The following is a 22,844-nucleotide window of genomic DNA, read 5'->3' as shown; positions in this document are numbered from 1 at the left end:
GTTATAATTCCATTAACTTTTTCCATTGTGACACGAAAAATATCCATACAAATGTATGATTAATTTTCTTATCACAATGGAAAAAGTTAATGGAAATTAAAACTACGTGCTAACGCAGCTTTAACGCTTCTCAACGTTTTGGTCTTCACCCATAATACAGTTAGATATTCAGTTAACTTTTTTTATGTACTTTTTTTAGGGTTCCGTACCCAAAGGGTAAAAACAGGACCCTATTATCCACTCCACTGTCAGTCTGTCTGTCTGTCACCAGGCTGTATCTCATGAAGCGTGATAGCTAGACAGTTGAAATTTTCACAGATGTTGTATTTTTGTTGCCGCTATAACAGCAAATGTACCTACTAAAAACAGAATAAAATAAATATTTAAGGGGGGCTCCCATACCACAAATGTTAATTTTTTACCGTTTTTTTTGCTCGAATTAATAACGGGAACAAGTAGACGCTTGACATATTCATGGAATATTTAGTTGTATTATTTACTTTAAAAATAAATAATTAAAATAAAATATATATTTAAGGGGGGCTCCATATAACCTAGCAAGCCTGACTTTTGGCCGTTTTAGCTAATTTCTAATTGTCAAAGACAATATTTTACTTTTAATCTTCTAATTTCGACGTCATAGTAACACATTGTTATTTAAGTCACTTATTCTGTATATTTCTATCTTCAATATAGTATTTCAGTATAATTATTACAGTTTCATTTGATACAACTACATTTAAGATTCTATCGAACTTAAACATGGTGCCGAAACCGTACATTCGTGACATTTAAAAAAATCCCCGTTGGCTCAGCCATTTTCACTTTCTTTTGGATTCGATAGTGACAATTCATCATAAGTCTATCCTCGACTTCCGTGAGTGATTCTGAATCGGACTATTATAGTGCCCAATCTGAAGTGGAATATAATACTGCGTATTCAGTTATCAATATGTCTGAAGCCGAGCGTAAAAGATGGATCGCGGCTAGAGGCCAGTGCAAGCTTCTATAACGTCTTGAGAATTATTTGAATACTGAAAATATTCACAATTGAAGACCTAGGCGCACGTAAACACAATTTAAAGGAAACGTACGCAAAATACCAAGAAATTTCAGTAAGCTTACAGCTTCTAAGCGACGAAAACGACTGCGACGAAGGAGAAATTGAAGAGAGATACCTTCAATTAATTGCCCTGATCGAGTTAAAGAAAAAATCTCTTGCTCAAGACCCCGGAGTCAGCATTCCAGTTACTCATCAAGCACATCTTCCGCTGCTGGATGTACCTGTTTTCGATGGCAAATGTATTTCTAGCTACAAGCCTTTCTACGAAATGTTTACCGCTGTGGTCCATAACAATCTAGGGTTAAGTAACATTCAAAGACTGTGTTACTTGAAAAAATTCTTAAAAGGAGAACCGTTGCAACTTATTGATAGTTTGCCAATAATTGGTGAGTCATACGCATCCGCTATCGATTTACTTCAAAAAAGATATAATAACCCACCATTATTAGTCAATAGTCATGTCACAAGTTTACTGGATTTGCCAGCAATACAACGAGGCACCGCCTCGGAATTAAGAAATTTTGTAGCCAGTGTAAGACAGCACATTACATCGCTTAAAAATTACAAACAACCTGTTGATGAGTGGAACTCATTGCTGACGTGCATTCTGTTACGAAAAGTAGACTCATTTACAGCAAGGTTGTTCCATTCTGACCGGGTTGCTACAGCCTTCGTAACCAATGATGAATTGTTAAGCTTTCTAGAGAAACGTGCTGCTGCTCTAGAAGCTAGTCCAATGAATAACAAGTTTGAAAATGGTGTTAAATTCGCTACAAACGTAAGTTTTTCATACAATGATTACAGTAAAAATGAATGTTCAATGTGTTCAAAGGAGCATAAATTATACAAATGTCCTCAATTTATTGCTTTAAGCGCAGAAAAAAGGAATATGTATATAACTAATAACAATATGTGTAAAGTATGTTTAAACTCTCATGCGCTGCCGTGTAGGTACGAATTTAAGTGTTTCATTTGCGGTTCCAGCGCTCATAATACAATGATACACGTGGGGAATAAGCCCGACCTGACTGGATCTACAGCACCTGGACCAAAGGAAGGTGAACGTGAAAGCCAGGTAAAAAATCATCACACTATGCAAACTACAGGTGAGTGCATATTACTACCTACCGCAAAAGTAGTAGTAACCGATGCAAACAATAGAAAAATTGTCGTGCGGGCGCTCTTGGACTGCGGAAGTCAAACGTCTTTTTGTACTAAATCTTTGGCGAGTCGATTAGGGTTGCCGCAATTCGACTTACCTAAAAATATAGGCACATTAGGCAATAATTGCAAAAATAGTACAAAAAAAGGAATTAATGTGACTCTACAATCTCTGATTCAAAATGATTTTAAATTAACAACTACTTGTTCTATAATAGACACAATTACATCCAAATTACCCAAAAACAAATAGATTTATCTAGCTTTATTATTCCAAAGAATATTTCTTTGGCTGATAATGACTTCCACATTCCAGGGGAAATATCGCTACTCCTTGCCAGTGACGTATTTTTCAAAATTATACAGGATGGAAAAATAGAAGGTGGACCTACGGATCCCATATTGCTAAATACTCAACTTGGATATATTATTTCGTCTACCGGTTATACAACTGTCAACACTGTTACAATGCACACAGCACTTACTCCTGATCTTGATCAATGCGTAACCAAATTTTGGGAAGCTGAAAAAGTTCCCGATTTATTTCATGAATCTTTTACAGAACATGAATACAGCGAAAAAGTATTTAAAGAATCAGTTTCAATAGAAAATAATACATACGAGGTCAAGATCCCATTGAAAGTAGACTTACAGGATATAAATCCTTCCAATTCGTACGCTATTTCCTTACAAAGATTATATAGTATAGAAAAACGATTCAGCAAAGATCCAGTTTACCATGATTTGTACAAAAAATTCATTCACGAGTACCTAGAGCTAGGTCACGCAAAAATAATTGATCCAAAAACCTGTAATCCAAAGGATCAACCTTTATATTTCTTGCCACACCATGCAATATTACGTCCTGATAGGCTAACGAACAAGCTTAGGACCGTCTTTGATGGCAGCGCTAAAACTAAAAATGGGTATAGTATCAACGATCTAATGTGCAAAGGCCCTGTAGTTCAAAGGTCTCTTTTTGAGATATTGCTTTTATTTCGTACTTATAAGTACACTATCCAATGCGACATTCGTCACATGTATAGAATGATTCGAATTCATCCTGATCATAGATGTCTTCAAAATATTTTATGGCGTGAAGATGGAATAATGAAGGTCTTGCAATTACAAACCGTGACGTATGGTTTAACTAGTTCGTCGTTTCTCGCCACCAGATGTCTTATTGACTTAGCACAAAAATATGAAAAAGAATACCCACTAGCAAGTGCAGCCATTATAAACACTTCTTATGTTGATGATATTCAGGCAGGTAGTAATACTCTTCAAGGAGTTATTCAGCTAAAAAATGAGCTTAATTCCATCATGAAACATGCAAATTTAAACTTCATAAATGGGTTTCAAATTGTTCACAATTGCTCAAAGATATCCCTCAGGAAAGTCTAGGATTCAGCTGCAAGGATTTAGATCAGGATAAATTGTTGGTTAAGATTTTGGGATTATCATATGATGCACGAGATGATGTATTCCAGTTGAGCGGTCGCGGAATAACCACCCCTAATCAACTTGCCACAAAACGGAATGTCTTAAGTTCTATTAGCAGATTATTTGATCCTATGGGTTTCGCAGGTCCTGTCACTATGAAAGCAAAGATTATACTGCAGGAGATTTGGAAACAAAATTTAGATTGGGATTTACCTTTACCTGAGACATTAGCTGAAATCTGGAAAGAATTTTATACAAATTTAATAAATATGCCAATGATAAGAATACCACGATATGTTCAATTAGCGGAAGCTGAGGACATTCAGCTTATTGGGTATTGTGATGCATCCGTTACAGGCTACGGCTGCTGTATTTACATAAAAGTTAAGGTTGAAGGTCGTTATCACGTTCACCTGCTTTGTTCCAAGTCTAGACTGGCTGGAATTGATTCAAAACTGACAATTCCTAAGTTGGAATTAAATGGCGCACTTATTTTAGCTAAGCTGGTTTCACACGTGTCAGCTATCATTGATATTCATAATGTGCATCTTTTTTGCGACTCAAAAATTGTACTTGCCTGGATGGCAACATCACCTGTAAAGGTCCCTGCTTATATAGGCAATCGTGTTCAAGCTATTAATACTTTAACAAAAACCATGCAGTGGCACTTCACACCTAGTACTTTAAATCCTGCTGATATAATTTCAAGGGGGCCGATCCTCTCGAAATTGTAAATAACACACTATGGGAGCATGGACCTGATTATTTATTCGAATGTTCGGACTATAATTTTTATTTGTCTGAGGTGGAAATACCTTTGCCGGTCTGCAATGTTTCTCTTCAGAATTTGTGTCATACAACTACGAATAATGAGTCTATCTGTTCCATTTTTGAAAACTATTCCTGTCTTTTTAAGACTATACGGGTCATGTCCTATATGTTACGTTTTATAAATAGAAGCAAAGGAAATGTAATTGAAAAGGGAGAAATTTCTTTAAAAGAGTTTAAGACAGCATTTAATGCTATAGTAAAGGGTATCCAGTTCCATTATTTTTCAGAAGACTTAAAATTAATTAAAAAAAACAATACTTTGAAATCTTGCTTAAAATCTCTTCATCCATTTATTGATTCCATTGGTATCCTTCGTGTGGGTGGCAGATTAAGCAACGCTGATATAACTTTTTCTAAGAAATTTCCAATTATTTTACCAAAGCATTGCCATATAACTACACTTGTCATTAAACAAGAACATTTGGCTTTAATGCATGCTGGTTTAAAAATGGTCTTAAGTAACTTACAGCAAAAATATTATATTATAAATGCTGTCAGAGAGATCAAAACTGTGATACACAAATGTGTTGTTTGTTGTAGGCATAAGGCTGAAACCTCAAAACAACTTATGGGTTCTTTGCCTAGTGATCGTGTTAATCCTGCGCGTCCATTTGAAAGGACTGGCATTGACTATTGTGGTCCTTTCGATATCAAGCAATCTTCTAAACGGAATAGCGTTGTTACTAAGGATATGTTGCAATATTTGTTTGCTTTATTACTAAAGCTATCCATATAGAGGTTGTATCAGATTTGTCTACTGAATCATTTATAGCTGCATTCAAAAGATTCATATCTCGTAGAGGAATACCATCTCATATTTATTGCGATAATGCGTCAACGTTTAAAGGTGCTAATAATCAATTCAAAGAACTTTATAAATTACATAATAGCAAAGATTTTCAAAATCTCGTCCACAACTTTATGATTCAAAGACAAATAAATTTTCATTTATACCAGCATACAGTCCCAACCATGGTGGCCTCTGGGAAGCAGCTGTCAAATCAGCTAAATTTCATCTAAAAAGAATGACGACAGCAAAAATTTTGACTTATGAGCAATTCAATAGCATAATGATTGAAATAGAAGGTATTTTAAATTCACGCCCATTGCTTTCAATTTCTAATCAAGATATTACGAACTTTTCGTGTCTAACTCCAGGACATTTTCTTATAGGCTGTCCTTTGACTTCAATTCCTCAATCTGATTTGACTGAAATCCCAGCTAATAGACTACGTCTTTGGAGATATTGTGAGCAAACTAGGCAACATTTCTGGAAAGCGTGGTCTAGAGACTATCTTTCATCGCTTAATCAACGTACCAAATGGCAAAAAATATTGCCCAATCTCAAGGAAGGTTTATTAGTACTCTTAGTTAATTCTAACACCCCTCCTCTTCACTGGCCCATGGGTAGAATAGTAAAAATCCATAGCGGCAATGACGATATTGTGAGGGTAGTTGAGGTGCAGACTTCCGATGGCAAACTGCATTCTCGTGCAGTATCTAAAATTGTTATTTTACCAATAGAATAAGGTTTTTTAGTTTGTTATGTATGTTCCCACTAGCTTCATGCGGTTTTATATACATTATGTTTAATTTAGTAAAGGTGTAGTTGGCTATAGTTAAGTTAAATGTGAATGGGGTTTTTACATTTGGGCCCCGGAATATGTCAAAGACAATATTTTACTTTTAATCTTCTAATTTCGACGTCATAGTAACACATTGTTATTTAAGTCACTTATTCTGTATATTTCTATCTTCAATATAGTATTTCAGTATAATTATTACAGTTTCATTTGATACAACTACATTTAAGATTCTATCGAACTTAAACACTAATAGTGTATAGAGAATGGTGCGGAACCGTTTGACGACCACTGCCATTATTTGAATCTATCACAATACATCATTCGTATATTTTCTAATAGTGATCGCGATTCGCGAATGACCGTTTCAATACGGGTTTTGCCAGGTAACGGTTACACAACTAGTACTGAGGCTGTGGTACTGGCAAAATGTGGTCGTCAACGCTCTCATTGTTTTTGATCGGGTGTTATGTGAGTTTTTAATCAATAACATATAAAATCCTTTTTTTTATTAGCTCATTATTGTGTCCCACTGTAGGGCAAAAGCCTCACTATAAAAAAATAAATATTAATCCTTTTGAAGTTAAGTTGAATATATTTTGTCCGTTTTGTTACTTAAGTATACAACTGTTATTTTTGATTTACGTTCCTAAATAAATAAATAAGTACGATGCGGACGGGTAATGATTAATTTTTGTTTTATTATAGATTTTTTTTGTATTTTTTTAATTGTTGTTTTTAATATTGTGATTTCAGTTCTTCTTTTTATTTAATGTAATATTTTTGTGTAATTCTTGTTTGTTAATTAAAATAAAATATAAATAAATAAATATAAACAGATATCATGGGACACTTGACACCAATTGACCTAACAAACTAGTCCCAAACTAAGCAAAGCTTGTACTATGGATACTAAGTATGCAACTGATAAACATACTTATATCGATAAATAGATACTTAAATATATAAACATCCAAGACCTGAGAGCAAACATTTGTATTATTGTTTCGGGCTAATCCGTAGCCCTTCCTCTTAGGAGCAACGCGACTCGGCGGCTGCTGCAACACGCGCGTGTCGATTTAAGACGCGAGTTATCCGGGTCAATATTTAATATGAGCTATTACTTGTATTGTGAAAATAGTTTAAAAAGTTCCTAATTTACGACACTTTTTTAAAAATCGTACTTAAATGTGTTTAATTCATATATTATTATTCAGCAAAGAGGACTAAAAAAAGTGAGTTTTCTTTACGTCCCCTTAGGTCTAACTGTACATAAAGTGCAAAATTTTACGTAGGTACAGTCGAGTTCATAAACTTGTGAGCTAAAATTTGATCAAAAATATCTGAACACGACTCTATAATGAACTGCCTAGAAGCGTGTTCACATATTTTTGATTAAATTTTTGCTTACAAGTTTATGAACTCAACTGTATCTACCCAGATAAAATAAGTATCATAGTAATCGTCAACTAGGTTCCGTGCCCTTGTTTACTTACGTTATGATAATTGCGGCCGTTGACCCTTTTGTCTCTTTCGCACATGCAAACCGGTTCGTAAGAGATACCTAAATGATAAAACTTCACGGAAAAAACCCTTGGGGCCTATTTTTTAAATTTCATTATATGAAAATAGTGTACTTACCTTAATTTGTGAATTGCAACAAAACTGCAGCTTGATAGTACATTTTTATTACTTGAATGTTATTTAGGGTACAGCGATTTGTTTTAGTCATCATCCCAGCCTATATACGTCCCACTGCTGGGCACAGGCCTCCTCTCAGAACAAGAGGGCTTGGGCTATAGTTCCCACGCGGGCCCAGTGCGGATTGGGAACTTCACACGCACCATTGAATTGCTTCGCAGGTTTGTGCAGGTTTCCTCACGATGTTTTCCTTCACCGCAAAGCTCGTGGTAAATTTCAAAATGTAATTCCGCACATGAATTTGGAAAAACTCAGAGGTGCGAGCCGGGGTTTGAACCCACGACCCTCTGTTTGAGAGGCGATAGGTCAAACCACTAGGCCACCACGGCTTTTAGTATTTATATTTGTTTTAGTATTTGAAACGAATTTAAAAGGAAAACTATAAATGTGACAATCCGTAGCAAAAGGGTCCTTATGGCAGCCTGCCACAAGCCACAAATGTATTGCAGCCCTTTTCCACAGACGTCCAGTTTTGTCGGATCGGGTTTTTACTGTACCGCAAAAATCATACCTGTTGTGTTCACACACAGAAGTTTGCATCCTGTTTTTTACGGGATAGCATTGGCAGTCGGAGAAGAAAACAAAACCGGTCAAGAGCGTGTCGGACACGCCCAAAATAGGGTTCCGTAGCCATTATGAAAAAATTAAGTAATATTTTTCTAAGGATTTCGTATTTTATACGGAATCTTCCAAGTTTAGGTATATTTTATACCTTAGGCTGCTATTTACTCTTAAACTACTAATAATTCTCAAGCAAACTTAGCCGATATAGTTTTCCTTGAAAGTTTGATATACTTACTACCATTCTGGATTTTTTAAATTTTTCCACCCACCGGTTTAGATTTTAGAGGGGGGGGGACGCTGGATTTTAATGAAAATTTGCACTTTAAAGTTGAATATTTTGCAAACAAATCACTGAATCGAAAAATCGTTTTAGCACCCTGTAATATTTTAAAAGACCTATCCAACGATACTCTACATTATAGACGAGAAAAAAAAACATCCTACTTTACGTCTATCATATGGGAGGTACACTAAAAGCATTTTTTTTGTCATTTTTATTGTACCATTTTGTCGGCATAGTTTACATACATATTCGTGCAAAATTACAGTTTTCTAGCATTGATAGTCCCTGAGCAAAGCCGCGGACGGACTGACAGATAGACAGACAGACAGACAGATAAGACATGGCGAAACTATAAGGGTTCTATTTTTGCCATTTTGGCTCCGGAACCCTAAAAACGTATGCATGCTAGTAGGAACACTTCCATTAAACTATTTATGTGCGTAACTAAACTGGATGCCGCTTTTTACTGGACCCAGTCGTCCGGTTTGTATATAAAAAACCGAATGCTCAAGTGAATGTTACCACAGTATACACTACTAAACGTGATCCGGGTGATCCTCCTGCAAAAAACCGAATCTGCAAAAACGGGACGTTGCTGTGGGAAAGGGCTCTTAGGGTTTTCCATCCATTTTATCGGATTTTCCATCGTATTTTATCGGAAAAAGTCTCGGGAACAGTGCATTTTCCGGGATAAATAGTAGATTGTTCAACAAGGGACTAAAACAAGCCATAATGATACGAGAGGTTTAGCCACCTGAGCAGAGCGAGGGTGGCTATAGTTCGAGTGGCATTATGGTTGTTTAGTCTTTCGTTAAACACACTACTTTTCACTTTGAATGTGAGGAAAAAAAACAATGTTCTGTTCAAAATTACAATATTACTTTTTAAAAACGTACGCTCGACTAATGGACAGGCCATCTGTTCAAAATTCAAATAGAAAAAAAAATTGTTGCGCGATTTTTTCTTTTCTTTTATTATTTATGAAGTGACGTTTTAAATGCTTGCATATTTAGTAGGTAAATAGTTTAAAAATTGAAAACTAATTGGACTATGCATAATAAAATGAATCAATCCTTAATATAATTGAATAGATTCTTATTCGTAATCATTAATTGTGTTTCACGAAATTGAATCGTGTTTTTTTAATATTTTTGCACAGTTGTCATTTTGAAGTTATTAAGTTAAGTTATTAGGTTAGTTAACTTGTAGTTTTGAAGTTAGTTAGTTATTTCCACGCCCTAAAAATCCTCCATTCACAAACACTGTGTTGGCTGTTTAGAGGTTTCCAACGTAAATAAAAAAAAACTTAAATCCCTATAGAATCAAAAGGAGCTTTAGTCCCGATATGCAGAGACTAAAGTAACATTTAAAGAGCATGAGAAGTGAAAAAGTAGACTATGTCACTCTCTGGCCCATAAACTATCTCTATGTCAAAAATCACGTCGATACTAACACACAAACACACACACACTTTCATATATATAATATTGGTATGGATAGTATGGATTGTTGTAGAGGCTGGAAAGTAAGCAATAGCAATAGCGACAAAATGTAAGGTGACCCGATACTTAGGTACTTGGCCAGTTTTCTAAGTATCTGGTTTACGTTACACAATAGTTCAATGAGGTTCAATCTCTATCAAACAATAGATATAGCGTAAGAAATCATGGCGATTTTGCCTGTCATTGTTGATCGTAGTATTTTATTTGTGGGTAGATGTATTATACCTACATTCAGTATTACATCATCTGTGGCCTGTGGTACAGTCAAAGACAGAAATATGCATTCGTCTAAGTTACGTTCCAATAGCGGTGCCCTACCGTCGTTGAATATTTTCTGTCCTAATGAAGCAGCATTGGTCGAACGATCATTTGGTATATTATTTTTTCTCCGGTTGTAACTGAAAATATTTTTTTCGTTCTGCTGCTTAGAATAACTTGGTCAGTTAACTTAATATGTTTTTCTGAAAAATCAATTGTTTTTATTAATATTATATGAAACAATCATTCGACGAAACACTACATAATCTGCCACAGCAGAGCATGCAAAAATATCCGATACGACCGGCAGGCCCTAGAAATAGAGTCGTATCAGATATTTATGCACGCTTTTTGTGTCAGATATTGGTGCTCGTGACTGTAGGTATGAATTCTTTGACATGTTATATACTGAGTGGCAAAAAATCTGGCCCTCTAAATATATGCATAAGTATTTGACTAATACTCGTATAATAATTGTTTTACAATCGCCGCGCATTACAATGAAAAAATAATGGAGAGATACGATAATAGAGAGGTAAACTTTAACTTGATAATTGTAAAGAGGATCTTTACGGACCGACAGACAACGAACTGATCCGATAAAGGTTCCTTTTAAAGCACGGAACTCTGAAAAACGTTAGTTTCTTGATTTTAGGTTCTCAAAACAAAGTAATTAAAGTGAGGCCAAACGAATAAAAAATCTTCCTGCATCCTTTATTTTTATGGATCTACTCATGACAAGAATAACATAGTCTTTACCTAACATTATGTGGTGAATAAATTATCTAATTGAGGATGCATTTTTTCTGGTAAAACTGGTTTCAACACAACTATTAACAATTAAGGGGCTGTTTCCCCATCCATTGATTAGCGTTAACCGACGGTTAAATGTGATGCCGTCTCCGTCTATTCGAACAAAACAAATCGCATCGCACCTAACCGCCAGTTAACACTAATCAATGGATGGTGAAACAGCCCCTTAATCTTCTGTCTGTGCATCCATGTCTCAGTTTGTATTTTCGATATCTAGTAACCTTCACGGACTAACGGACTGATGAAAATTAAGTAGGTATACGAGTATTCAATAATATTCGTCAGTAGATACATTTTAATCATAGAAAATCAGCACAGTACAAGTAATAGGCATTAGATTGACTCAGCAGTATTCTTGAAATTTGTACCTACGGCTGGGCGTCCACAAAAAGTAAAACAGAAGTGTGTAGATTTTTATTGTATGCGTGTAGAAATAAAACATTATGTTAATGAGGGCTATCGCGTATGAATTCGCCACTAGAGGCGCTTGTGTAGCGTGAGGTCTCCGAAATGTCAAATCTCATGGTTTTTTGGGTGAGATACGCGGGTTTATTTATAATTAGAATAGTTTTGTGAATATTTTGCAATATCTGAAATTAATTATGGCAAATATGCGTTCCGGGGCAATGAATGTCTGTGTTTTGAGACAGTTTTGTCTTTCGGAAACCTTTGTCCTCCCTTTTTTCCGAACAAAACGGGGACTATGCAACACTGTGGCATGCTCGATATTTTTATGGTACGGTTTTAAGGTGTATTAAATATGATTTTAATCTAAACTTTGTTTTCACGCCCATAATAACAGACTTTGAAAGCCATACTTAAAAACCTCACGCAACAGTGCGCCATCTAGTGAGACAAAAAACGATAGCCCTCATTTTATGATTATCTATTTATTAATTAAATTATAAGTTGGTAATAGAAAAGAAATGCGTGTATTGCGGCAAATTCGAAACGACTTATTGTTGAATTTTATCACATAAAAAAAAACTCTTTGTTATGAAAAATTAGTACCGAGCGCTATAGCCACGTTACGGAATAGAAACGGGGGTGAATAGAGCGGGCAGCACGGCACAGCAGTCGACCAGCGACTGGACTGCGCGGCGCGCGGCGTGGCACTGCGTAGTTTTGTCTTGCGAAGATCGGTTAGCGGCCGTGTAAATGACGCTTGGCTGTGTGTGTGCGTCGATTCGGGCGCTAGTAAGAAGTCAAACAACTGCTTATTACTTGTATGACTGAGCTGACGCCAGAATGAATGTATTGTTGATACAGCTTGACTCAAGTTAGCTTAGGTGGTCGCACGGCTTTAGGTAGGTACATGAATTAAAATAAGGCGAAAAGAAGAAGACGAATAAATTACTTTGTTTTGTAAAAATATTCCAAGTATCAGAACCTCAGTGCGCGAATCATCATCAAAAATCATTGTTGAGAGTAAATTTTACTCTTGAAGATAGTTACGAGTAGCACCAAGAAATTCAGATATTATTAATAGATAGATAGATAGATAGATAGATAGAAACTTTAATCGTCATAACAAAATAACATGGCTGTCCAATTGACTGTCATCTGACATTTGAATTGGCTTTTGATTTTGACAGTTAGCTTTTGGATTCGAACCGAGTAAGTCGGTGTGAGTTGCTCTCGTCGGTCGGTCTAAGTCTGTCGTATTTTCGTTTCTACGGAACCCTCAACCAAGGTGTTCGCGAACTATTTTCAAAGTATCTAAAGTAGCATCATTGGAGTTAAAGAACGATTGAGATTGCGTTCGTGCTGTGTGTGGAGTGAGCTTGTGGAGTTTAGCGGCGAGAGAAGGATCTACACTGGGCCCAGCTCTGGATTTAACTCTAAGTGCCTGCTCGGACCTCTGCTGCTTCAGAGAACAGGTGAGCGCGACCGCAATCGAATGTTTCATGTAAACTGTGCCTTAATTAAATCCTGAATTGGGAAACACACGTTAGAAATCATCATTGTTGGAAATCAGTCCATTCATAGTTTCGTTTTTCGTCATATCTCTCGGGCATCGTGCCAAATTTTTTGGAGCCATTTTTTCATTCTCTATTTTTTAATATTATTTTAAGAATTTGAATTGTAAGCAGCCGCTACGCTGCCCAAACTTTACAAGCTTTCCTTCAAACCGTAGTTTTAAATTCAACGTAAGCTCAGTGCTGCTGCTGAAGCCTCCCTGCACCCCTGCGCTGATCTGAAGGCTAAGTACGACACCAGAGGTAAGAGTTAACAGTGATTCCGGAGGAGCTGAAGACTTCGAGCCAACGGTGCCCGTTACCGACGCCCTAAGATCCTGCCCTGCAGCAGACATTTTAATAAAATGTGGCACGATGCCCGAGAGATATGACGAAAAACGAAACTATGAATGGACTGATTTCCAACAATGATGATTTCTAACGTGTGTTTCCAATTCAGGATTAATTAAGGCACAGTTTACATGAAACATTCGATTGCGGTCGCGCTCACCTGTTCTCCTGAAGCAGCAGAGGTCCGAGCAGGCACTTAGAGTTAAATCCAGAGCTGGGCCCAGTGTAGATCCTTCTCTCGCCGCTAAACTCCACAAGCTCACTCCACACACAGCACGAACGCAATCTCAATCGTTCTTTAACTCCAATGATGCTACTTTAGATACTTTGAAAATAGTTCGCGAACACCTTGGTTGAGGGTTCCGTAGAAACGAAAATACGACAGACTTAGACCGACCGACGAGAGCAACTCACACCGACTTACTCGGTTCGAATCCAAAAGCTAATAAATAATCCAAAAGTTAATATCTTATCTTGCAACGTTGTGATTGTTAGTGCACACAGGAAGTGAAAGTAGTCAACGCCTTTACTTTGTAAGCGGCACGCGTGTCTCACCATTGTAACTACGTTATATTTTGTGTTACAAAAGCCAATCAGGTAGGTGCTTTAATTAACTCATCTAACTTATCGTCAACATCGTTATTAGTCCTCTCAGTCAGTCCGGCTGACGATTTAGCTCGTTTTGTGTGATGTTAAATTGTTTTTTCATTTTTTTGTCACTACATCTTGGATTAGGGTAATATACCTTTCATAGACGGACACATTGGGTTACTATTTTGTTACATACAACATACCTACTACATTGCACGTTATAATTAAAAATAAGTTTTAAAACCCCCTGTCTTACCATCCATTGATTAAATTTATTTGACGGACAAATGTGATGCTGTCTCTGTTTGTTTTGCTCAAATAGACGGAGAGAGCATCACATTTATCCATCGAATAAAATTAATCAATGGATGGTGAAACAACCCCTTGGTCTGCAATTTTGAAACTATGACATTTTGGCTGCAAATTTAGCAATGCGTCATCCAACTTTTTATAAAAAAAATACTGGCCGCAAAGACAAATTGAAATTTGAAATTGAAAAACAAGTTGTCATTTGTTTATTTCCACATTTTAATCCCAATCCTATCGTCAATTCGTGTGTGGTTAATTAATTTTGTGATTTGTGGTTACTAAAAAACTTCTTTTCGCACTTAATATTTTTGCCTGAATCTCGGATTTTAATTTGCTACGATTTTGATTTTGATATTGCGGATTTTTGTGTGCTGTTTTCTTGTGAGTGATTTTCTTCTAAAAACGGCGAATCGCAACCTAAAAATACATATTAGTAGTGTCTAGAAATTAAGTATCAATAAATTAAATAAAACTAAACTAGGAAAATGAAAAAAAAAAAAACTTACTCAAAATAAAAAAGGATGTCGGGGTGTCTGAGGTTTTTGGTTATAAATGTTATAATTAAAACTGTTGGTATTATTAGATTATTCTTTGTTTCAGTCGATGATGGCGGCGCAAGCGCCAGTGCTGGAACTTAATGATGGAAACAAGATACCTGTTGTAGCCCTCGGTACCGGCAGAGGTACTGCAGCAGGGGTAAGTTGTATAAAACATTCATATATCTTGCAATGATAATAATATTGTGTAATTTTAAGGAGGTAGATATGTTGTTAACGCACCGAAAATGAAGCACAGGTAATTCAAAATACATAGTATAAAAACCCGACTACCTTGAAAACACTTTGAATAAAAACTAAAAAGAATAAAACAAATCTAGTTTTTAGAGCTCTGTTACCTAACTTAAACTTCGACAGTTGGGACTCATTCAAAATTAGCTTCCTTTATTTATCTACTTATAACACAATTTCCACAGGCAGCAATAGACGAGGTCCGCCACGCTGTATACCAAGCTATAAAAGCTGGGTACCGTCACATTGACACAGCGGCTATCTACCAAGATGAGCCCCAAGTGGGCCAAGGCATCGCAGACGCCATTGCCGAGGGTTTGGTGAAGAGGGAAGACCTTTTCGTCACCACCAAGGTTTGTCTTTTTCTGGTTTTAGGCCCCTATTCCTAAAGCCGTCTAGATTAAAAACCGTTAGAAATAGAAGTTTATGTTAAAAATAGTTATTTGTGCAACAAGAGAGCAAAGTTGTTTTTTGTTGCGAGTGTTGATTTTGAATCCCGAGTAAGCGAAGGATTCTATAATTGAATCACGAGCGTTAGCGAGTGATTCTTAGGTTAGAATCCTGAGATCAGCAAGGGATTGAAATACACGAGATGCAAAAAAACTTTGGTCTCGTGTGACACATACAATTTTTCACCTCAGCAGCGAGAACATAATTTAAATGTAACATAAGAATAACCCAATATACCTACCTGTTTACAAAACAAACACATTTTTTTTTAAATAGAATCCGATTATTATCAAATATAATAATTACATTTAAAACCATAAAAAGAGTCCAGTAGCTACAATACAAATCGCATACTCATAACATGCAATCTTAACTTCTTGTACTAATGTCACTTATTTTTTAATACTGCAAAAAGCCTCATCTCGGGGTAATTGAAAAGGTTGAACAATTAAACCTTTAAATATGATTTTTATTAAGATTTCTATTACATAAACATAAACAGATTTGTTAAAAAATCATTCAATTTAACACATAATATTATACTGTAGAGGCGTATACGGAATTCTTTTATAAAAAAAAACAAGAGAAGCGGCTTTCGTGCAACGAGGTTGCATACTTTATTAAAAGATCGGGAAAATTTACATTTTGGAAATATTTCGATATATTTTTAATACCAAAAATTTAATTTAAGTTTGTAATCGACAAATTTGATCCTATCTCTTGCTTTTTTCGAGTTGAAGTGAAATGACAGATCAAAGTAAAGTTCAAATATTTGGAATTCAGTGAGTAGACCCAACACTGTAGTCAGCATTTAAAAAAAAATAATTAAAAAGTTACTTTGTCTCACGGAGTGAGCGAAATGCGATTTTGCTCACTGATTTCTCATAGCAAAACCTGCCTGTTTGAGGTGCTGAGGTGAAAAATAAATTAATACACGCTTTTTTTGCTGACAGTAGTTTTTGTTGACTGTTCTTGCATTGTCATCTAAATTATAGGTATTTCCGTACTAAATTTCAAGTCATTGCCATTAATTAACTATTGAGGAGTTCCGTCTACCAGATTATTGTACCTATTGTCTTGTCACAAGATTGACATAAGTAGAGCCAATATGACCACTGAAAGTGGCTGGCATATGCTATGCATGGGAATAGCATAGGTACATTGCAAGTTATATACAAACAAGTACTTACCTACTAAATAAAAAACGTTCAGGTGACTATACACTACCAGGCTTTAAAGCAAACGAGTTTGAAGCAGTGTCAATCAAGCGCTGCAATGTATTACGACTTGCGCTAATAGTGTTCAACAATTCGCAAAAATGTAGCCATTACGGGACCCTTCGAAGGCCTTGCTTTGTTGTTTTAATCCTTTTATCCAGATGCTTCACGCAACTTTTCCCGAGATGAAAACTAGCTCATTAATCTGGAACAGTGTACCTTTCCAAGTATAGAAAGCATTTCTTTAGGGTCTCACCACATCTATTGACGCGGAATCGTCTACGCAATAAGATCGAAAAAGACGTTGACGCGTCGGCAGGCGTGGCCAAGCCGATCCGAGCCGAATCCTGCCTTTTTAGCTCTTATTGCTAAGAAGATTTTGATTAGTAGCTACGTTCTCAGACCTCAGATTAGTTTTCAAACGAGCCCAAGGCGAAGGCAAAAAATCATGCGATCTGATGTTCCCTTCATAATCGACCTTGGTCACAGACCTTATTGGGCGATATGACTTTTCCCAAGAAAGTTAAATCTACTCTACATAGTGGGATATACTATGATAATACTTATGGCCGGCAGTGCTGTTAGTAGTGAAGTAAACTGTTTGGTTTCAGTTGTGGAGCGATAAACATGCCCAGGATGAGGTTGTGCCGGCTCTGAGGGAGTCGCTGGGACGACTTGGCCTAGACTACGTTGACCTTTATCTCATACACTTCCCAATTGCTTTGAAGGTGAGTGCCAGTCAAGTTAGAATTCATGGGTTAACAAAGTACCTATGCCAGGTCCCATGGTATATACATTAGTAGACCAAGAAACAGATGTAGGACAACAAACTCTAAGGTTGTATTGTCTAACGCAGGGGTTCTCAAACTTATGGCTCCACGTACCCCTGATAGTTTTCTAGACGATAGAAAAGAAAGTAATAAAATGATTGTTGGAGAAACTCAAAATAAAAAATACAAAATGACTCCAAAAACCCATCTTAATCATCTTGCTAGTCTTGCAGCCTGGTGGTTTTTGGAGTCACGTAAACCTTGTCGCGAACCCCCTACCGTCGAATAGCGAACCCCTAGGGGTTCGCGTACCCCACTTTGAGTAACCCTAGTCTAACGCGTAGCGCTAGTGGTCGCATCCATTGTCTCTTTCTAACCTCATTATATACCGTTTGACAGTGCGAAGTGGTGAAAATGATTGTCGATGTGCTCAAATAAAGATCTGGTCAAATAAAGATCTGGAAATTTTGCGACCTAGTCATTATGCGATGAGGTCAATCAACCTATGTAGTGATTTTGCGACCTGGTTAACCTGAGAACAACCCGTGATTTCAAGTGCGTTAATCAATAAGGCCTCTGCTTGCTTCTAGGATTCTCATGACAAAATTATTAATGTTTTTTCAGGCTGATGGCTCCGCTTCAGATATAGACTACGTAGAAACATGGAGAGGCATGGAAGAGGCCAAAAAGCAAGGTCTTGCCAAGTCCATTGGAGTGTCTAACTTCAACAGTGCGCAGATAGATAGACTAATTTCCAACAGTCAAATAAAACCAGCAGTAAATCAAATAGAGGTAAATAAATGATGTATTATAGTTAACTATATATTGAGTTGTTTTACTGAGGGGAGAGGCTCCAATGGAGATCTCTGTCCAGGCAGAGTTATGCCTGGGGACCGAGGTCCGAAGAAAGAGCGTCGTAAGTTGTATATATGCGTCCGAGTTGAGAAACTGCGATAGCGCGATGTAGAACATGGTGGAGTTTCTATTGTTGCTCACTAGATGGCCCTAGGAGTCACTACAGTACTAAAGAACCGTGTAGGACCGAGTGTACCGGGTTCTTTAAAACTTTAAAATTTAATACGTTGCGTGTGCATACATACATCCCTGTATTTCCTGTATTATTATTTTTTTGTATTTTTTTTTCTTTAATTGTATAATATAGTTTTTAAGTATTTTATTTGTAATTATATTTTGATGAAAAAATGACTTTCTGCCAAGTTTCTTGCGGCGCATTCTTCTTGGCAATGATGGTCTTTCCGAAAGCGCTGGTAGTTTAAAAAAATGACGTGTAAAAGTGCCCATTGCGGCCTATTTACTGAATAAATCATTTGAATTTTGAATTTTGAATTTTTGTGTTGCAGCCAATAATGCTGAAATAAAACGTTAGGGACCATGCAGTCAAATTTTTGGTAAAAGCCATATTTTATTATATTCGAAATGCCTTTCATTGCTTCGGTCATAAATATCTCGAAATACAGGTGACTTTACTACACAAACTATCGGATATGGTATCAACTAGGTACCATCAGCCAAATATGTGGTTCTACCACCCTAAAGTTGATAATCGTTTGCATGTCATAAAACAATAATGCCAATACACGTGTCTGTCAACTTGAAAGTTCGACTTTACCGACATATTCGTTTGATAGGAACTTGTTTAAAAATTGATAGACCACTTATTTGGCTGATAGTACCTACTTATCAGAAAACTTGTATCTATCAAACCACAGAAGGGTAACTACTCTTCATTCAAAGATGTGTCTTTTAGAAAACATTTATTTTGAATCGAGTCAATGTCAAAAGAAACCATTTAAACAGTTCTCTCCAGACCAAAGCGCTACTGGTGGTATCTTTTCAATAAATCATTTCACGACATTTCATCAAACCTCGACAAATTACCTAACCTTAAAATGGAGGGCGTACATTGTTTATAATTTATTCAAACCTACAACTGCACATTTTTTTAAGTTTTTCGATGTTGATAAGTACTTTTATCACAAAATGGCCTCGTTTCATTGTTTTAACGTTATAAATTTCAGGTGAATCCGTCTCTAACGCAAGAACCTCTGGTGTCCCATTGCCAAGAGCTCGGTATTGCTGTGATGGCATATAGTCCGTTCGGGTTCCTTGTGACCCGAAAAGTTAATACCTCACCACCACCACGCATCGACGACCCTTCTCTCGTTGCCATGGGGAAGAAGTATGGAAAGAGCACGGGACAAATCGTTTTGCGATACCTGGTGAGTAGAGCTGAGCAGTGCCGGATTTTTTTTTATGAGTGTAGGCCACTTTATTTCCGCCGCCCCATACCTTACCTACCATACCATACCTCATACCCTTCTAAAACCTACCTTTTTAAAATAATAATTTTCCATTTGTAGTAAAGGAAGGCACTCAAGTTAAATAAACGCATTAATTCCTCTGAAATCTGCCGCCCCTAGGCCGCGGCCTATACGGTCTATTGACAAATCCAGGTTTGGAGGTGAGCGCCCCAGGACTTGGTGTTTGAGAGGACACTAAACAGACTTCCAGGCAGGGGCACCCTTATTTAGTTAGTCCATTGGTCCGAAAGAAGCGGTTTGCTTCACCTTTCATAATACGAACTGCTAAGGAATGGAATTCGTTCCCATCTTCTGTATTTCCGGATAAATACAATCTAGGGTTCATCAAGGCTAGAAAGAATAGACTGTTACTGAACCAGTGATACATACACCTTTGGCCACATCTGCACTTTACTTCAGGTGAATAGGAGTCAATCGAGGTCAGCTTTAGGTAAAAAAATAGCGGGCTGGTTAAACTCAACGCAAAAAATGATATAGCCATGATACCTGATGATGAATTTTAACATGACTGTGATATTTTCAGATCGACCGAGGCCTAATCATCATCCCAAAATCGGCAAATGAGCAGCGCATAGCCGAAAATATAGACTTATTTGACTTCAGCCTGACGAAGGAGGAGATAGCTACAATTGGCCAATTCAACAAGAATATAAGAGTCATTGAACCTATCAGATGGAAGGATTATCCCAACTATCCTTTTGAGAAATAAATCTGAATGAAGTGACCCTTTAAACGCTTGTTCCTAAATGGGTTAAAAGCTAGGTGCTTAAAGGCAGTTGTTTGATGTAAGATACAAAAGTTTTAAAGTTCATTAACTTTATTTCTCACTTTATAATAAATTTAAGCACAAAATAAACAGTTATTTTAATATATTATGCTTTATTCTTAATCCTTACGGTATTACTATTGGCTGATTTAGTTTATTTTCTCAAAAATGTCCGTAAAAGTTGACTAAACTTATCTAATCTTTACATATCAGAAGGCGAAGTGCATAGTTTATGGTTAGCGAAAAACAATAGGTAATGTCGCATACAAATTCCATTATTGTCGAGTCTCAAACTTAAAAAAAAGTTAAAACGGCCATGGAAATGTTGGCACAAGCCATATACAGCCAACTTTGTTGGAGCTACGGACTTTTTTTTTATTGGGTCTGAAGCTTGTGGTGTTTTCGGTGCAGTTTTTTTAAATGAAAAAAAGGCGGGAAAGCATACAAGTTTTATTGGAATAAAATCAAATGTAGTAAATATATTTTTAAAATGACGTTGTAGTCTTGCTTCCTATTGGTTCATTTAGCTTTTTATTAACCAATCATAAACGTGACACAAATGTCAAAGTTACAATATTAGCGCCAGCTAACCCGTCATAGAATCCCTCATTAGAATCTCTACGTGTTTGTATGATAGAGAAGAGAATATACAGTGGTGTAGTGCTCTACGTACCTATGTGTGGAGTGATAACGCACTGGTATTGCATTGCTACCCGCGACTCCATCCGCGTATTCCGCGTAGAATTCGGTTATCCTTACCCCGCGGGAACTATGCAATTTTCCGGGATAAAAACTATCCTATGTCATTTCCCGGGACTCAAACTATTGTACACCGAATTTTACCTAAACCAGTTTAGCTGTTTAGACGTGATGAAGTAACAAACAAACAAGCAGATTACAAACATTCGCATTTATAAGATTAGTGGAATAGGTATATAAGAGTAAGAATAAAGAATTTATTTAAAATATAACAATGTTACAATATCTTTATAATAAAATATATAATTTAATATATAAAAGGCAAAACTGACTCACTGGGTTATATATCAACGCACAGCCCAAACCGCTGGGCATAGAAACTTGAAATTTGGTACAGGGGATCCTTTCATGATGTAAGGAGCACTAAGAAAGGAGTTTTCGAAATTCCCACGGGATAGGGAATAATTGGGAATTATATTTTCTTTTCAAAATGGCCCTATTTCCGTAACTATAATTATTAGAAACTTAAAATTTGGCATGCTAGTAGGTAAACAATAAATACTAACAGCTATAAACAATTTTCAGGATTTATCCAAATTCCCACGGGATAGGGAATAAATGGGATTTATATTTTCGCTTCAAAGTGGCCCTAACTCCGTAATTATAAATGTAGGGTAGTATTTTTAACGCACATCAAAAAAATACCTTTTTTTATCCAAAAAATATCCGAATTCACATCAAAATTACTGATTGCACAGCAAAATACTCCACTCGAAATATTACGTAATAAACTGCAAATTGTATTCGTGGCATACCGCTATTTGTCTTAAAGTAAAACATTTTTATCATTGCACAGCTAATAATGACTAACGCACATCATACCTTGTAACTATTTTTGCACATCAAATATGTAATTACATCATTATATTTAACTACCTAGCACTAGCAGGGGCCAAATTATTTCCTAAATAAATAAGGTTCTGGCGCTTCGCCGGCCGGCTCGCTCGGCTCGCGCGTTGTGGTCGCAATGAGGGCTATCGTTTTTTGTCTCACTAGATGGCGCACTGTTGCGTGAGGTTTTTAAGTATGGCTTTCAAAGTCTGTTATTACGGGCGTGAAAACAAAGTTTAGATTAAAATCATATTTAATACACCTTAAAACCGTACCATAAAAATATCGAGCATGCCACAGTGTTGCATAGTCCCCGTTTTGTTCGGAAAAAAGGAAGGACAAAGGTTTCCGAAAAACAAAACTGTCTCAAAACACAGACATTCATTGCCCCGGAACGCATATTTGCCATAATTAATTTCAGATATTGCAAAATATTCACAAAATTATTCTAATTATAAATAAACCCGCGTAGCTCACCCAAAAACTATGAGATTTGACATTTCGGAGACC

At 36.5% G+C, this 22,844-nt stretch overlaps 1 protein-coding gene across 2 annotated transcripts in view; it reads left to right on the top strand.

Moving 5' to 3' along the window:
* The window catches only part of LOC141431046 (aldo-keto reductase AKR2E4-like), a 28,656-nt gene extending 7,808 nt beyond the window's left edge, over positions 1–20,848 (top strand). Inside the window, exons 1-7 of one of the 2 annotated variants that reach the window (XM_074092016.1) lie at positions 14,019–14,108; positions 15,012–15,107; positions 15,385–15,552; positions 17,478–17,594; positions 18,261–18,428; positions 19,676–19,876; positions 20,502–20,848. In XM_074092016.1, the coding sequence (XP_073948117.1) occupies positions 15,015–15,107; positions 15,385–15,552; positions 17,478–17,594; positions 18,261–18,428; positions 19,676–19,876; positions 20,502–20,687 (933 nt within the window). In that variant the 5' untranslated portion in view covers positions 14,019–14,108; positions 15,012–15,014 and the 3' untranslated portion in view covers positions 20,688–20,848. Of the gene's footprint in view, positions 1–14,018; positions 14,109–15,011; positions 15,108–15,384; positions 15,553–17,477; positions 17,595–18,260; positions 18,429–19,675; positions 19,877–20,501 lie in introns of those variants that run through there. The other variant, XM_074092015.1, reaches the window with a different exon arrangement.
* The last annotated feature ends 1,996 nt before the right edge of the window (positions 20,849–22,844 follow it).

Source organism: Choristoneura fumiferana, chromosome 9 (genome assembly GCF_025370935.1).
Source record: "Choristoneura fumiferana chromosome 9, NRCan_CFum_1, whole genome shotgun sequence".
NCBI classification, from domain to species: domain Eukaryota; kingdom Metazoa; phylum Arthropoda; class Insecta; order Lepidoptera; family Tortricidae; genus Choristoneura; species Choristoneura fumiferana.
The sequence above is the reverse complement of the archived record's forward strand: the minus strand, read 5'-3'. Positions and strand labels throughout refer to the sequence as shown.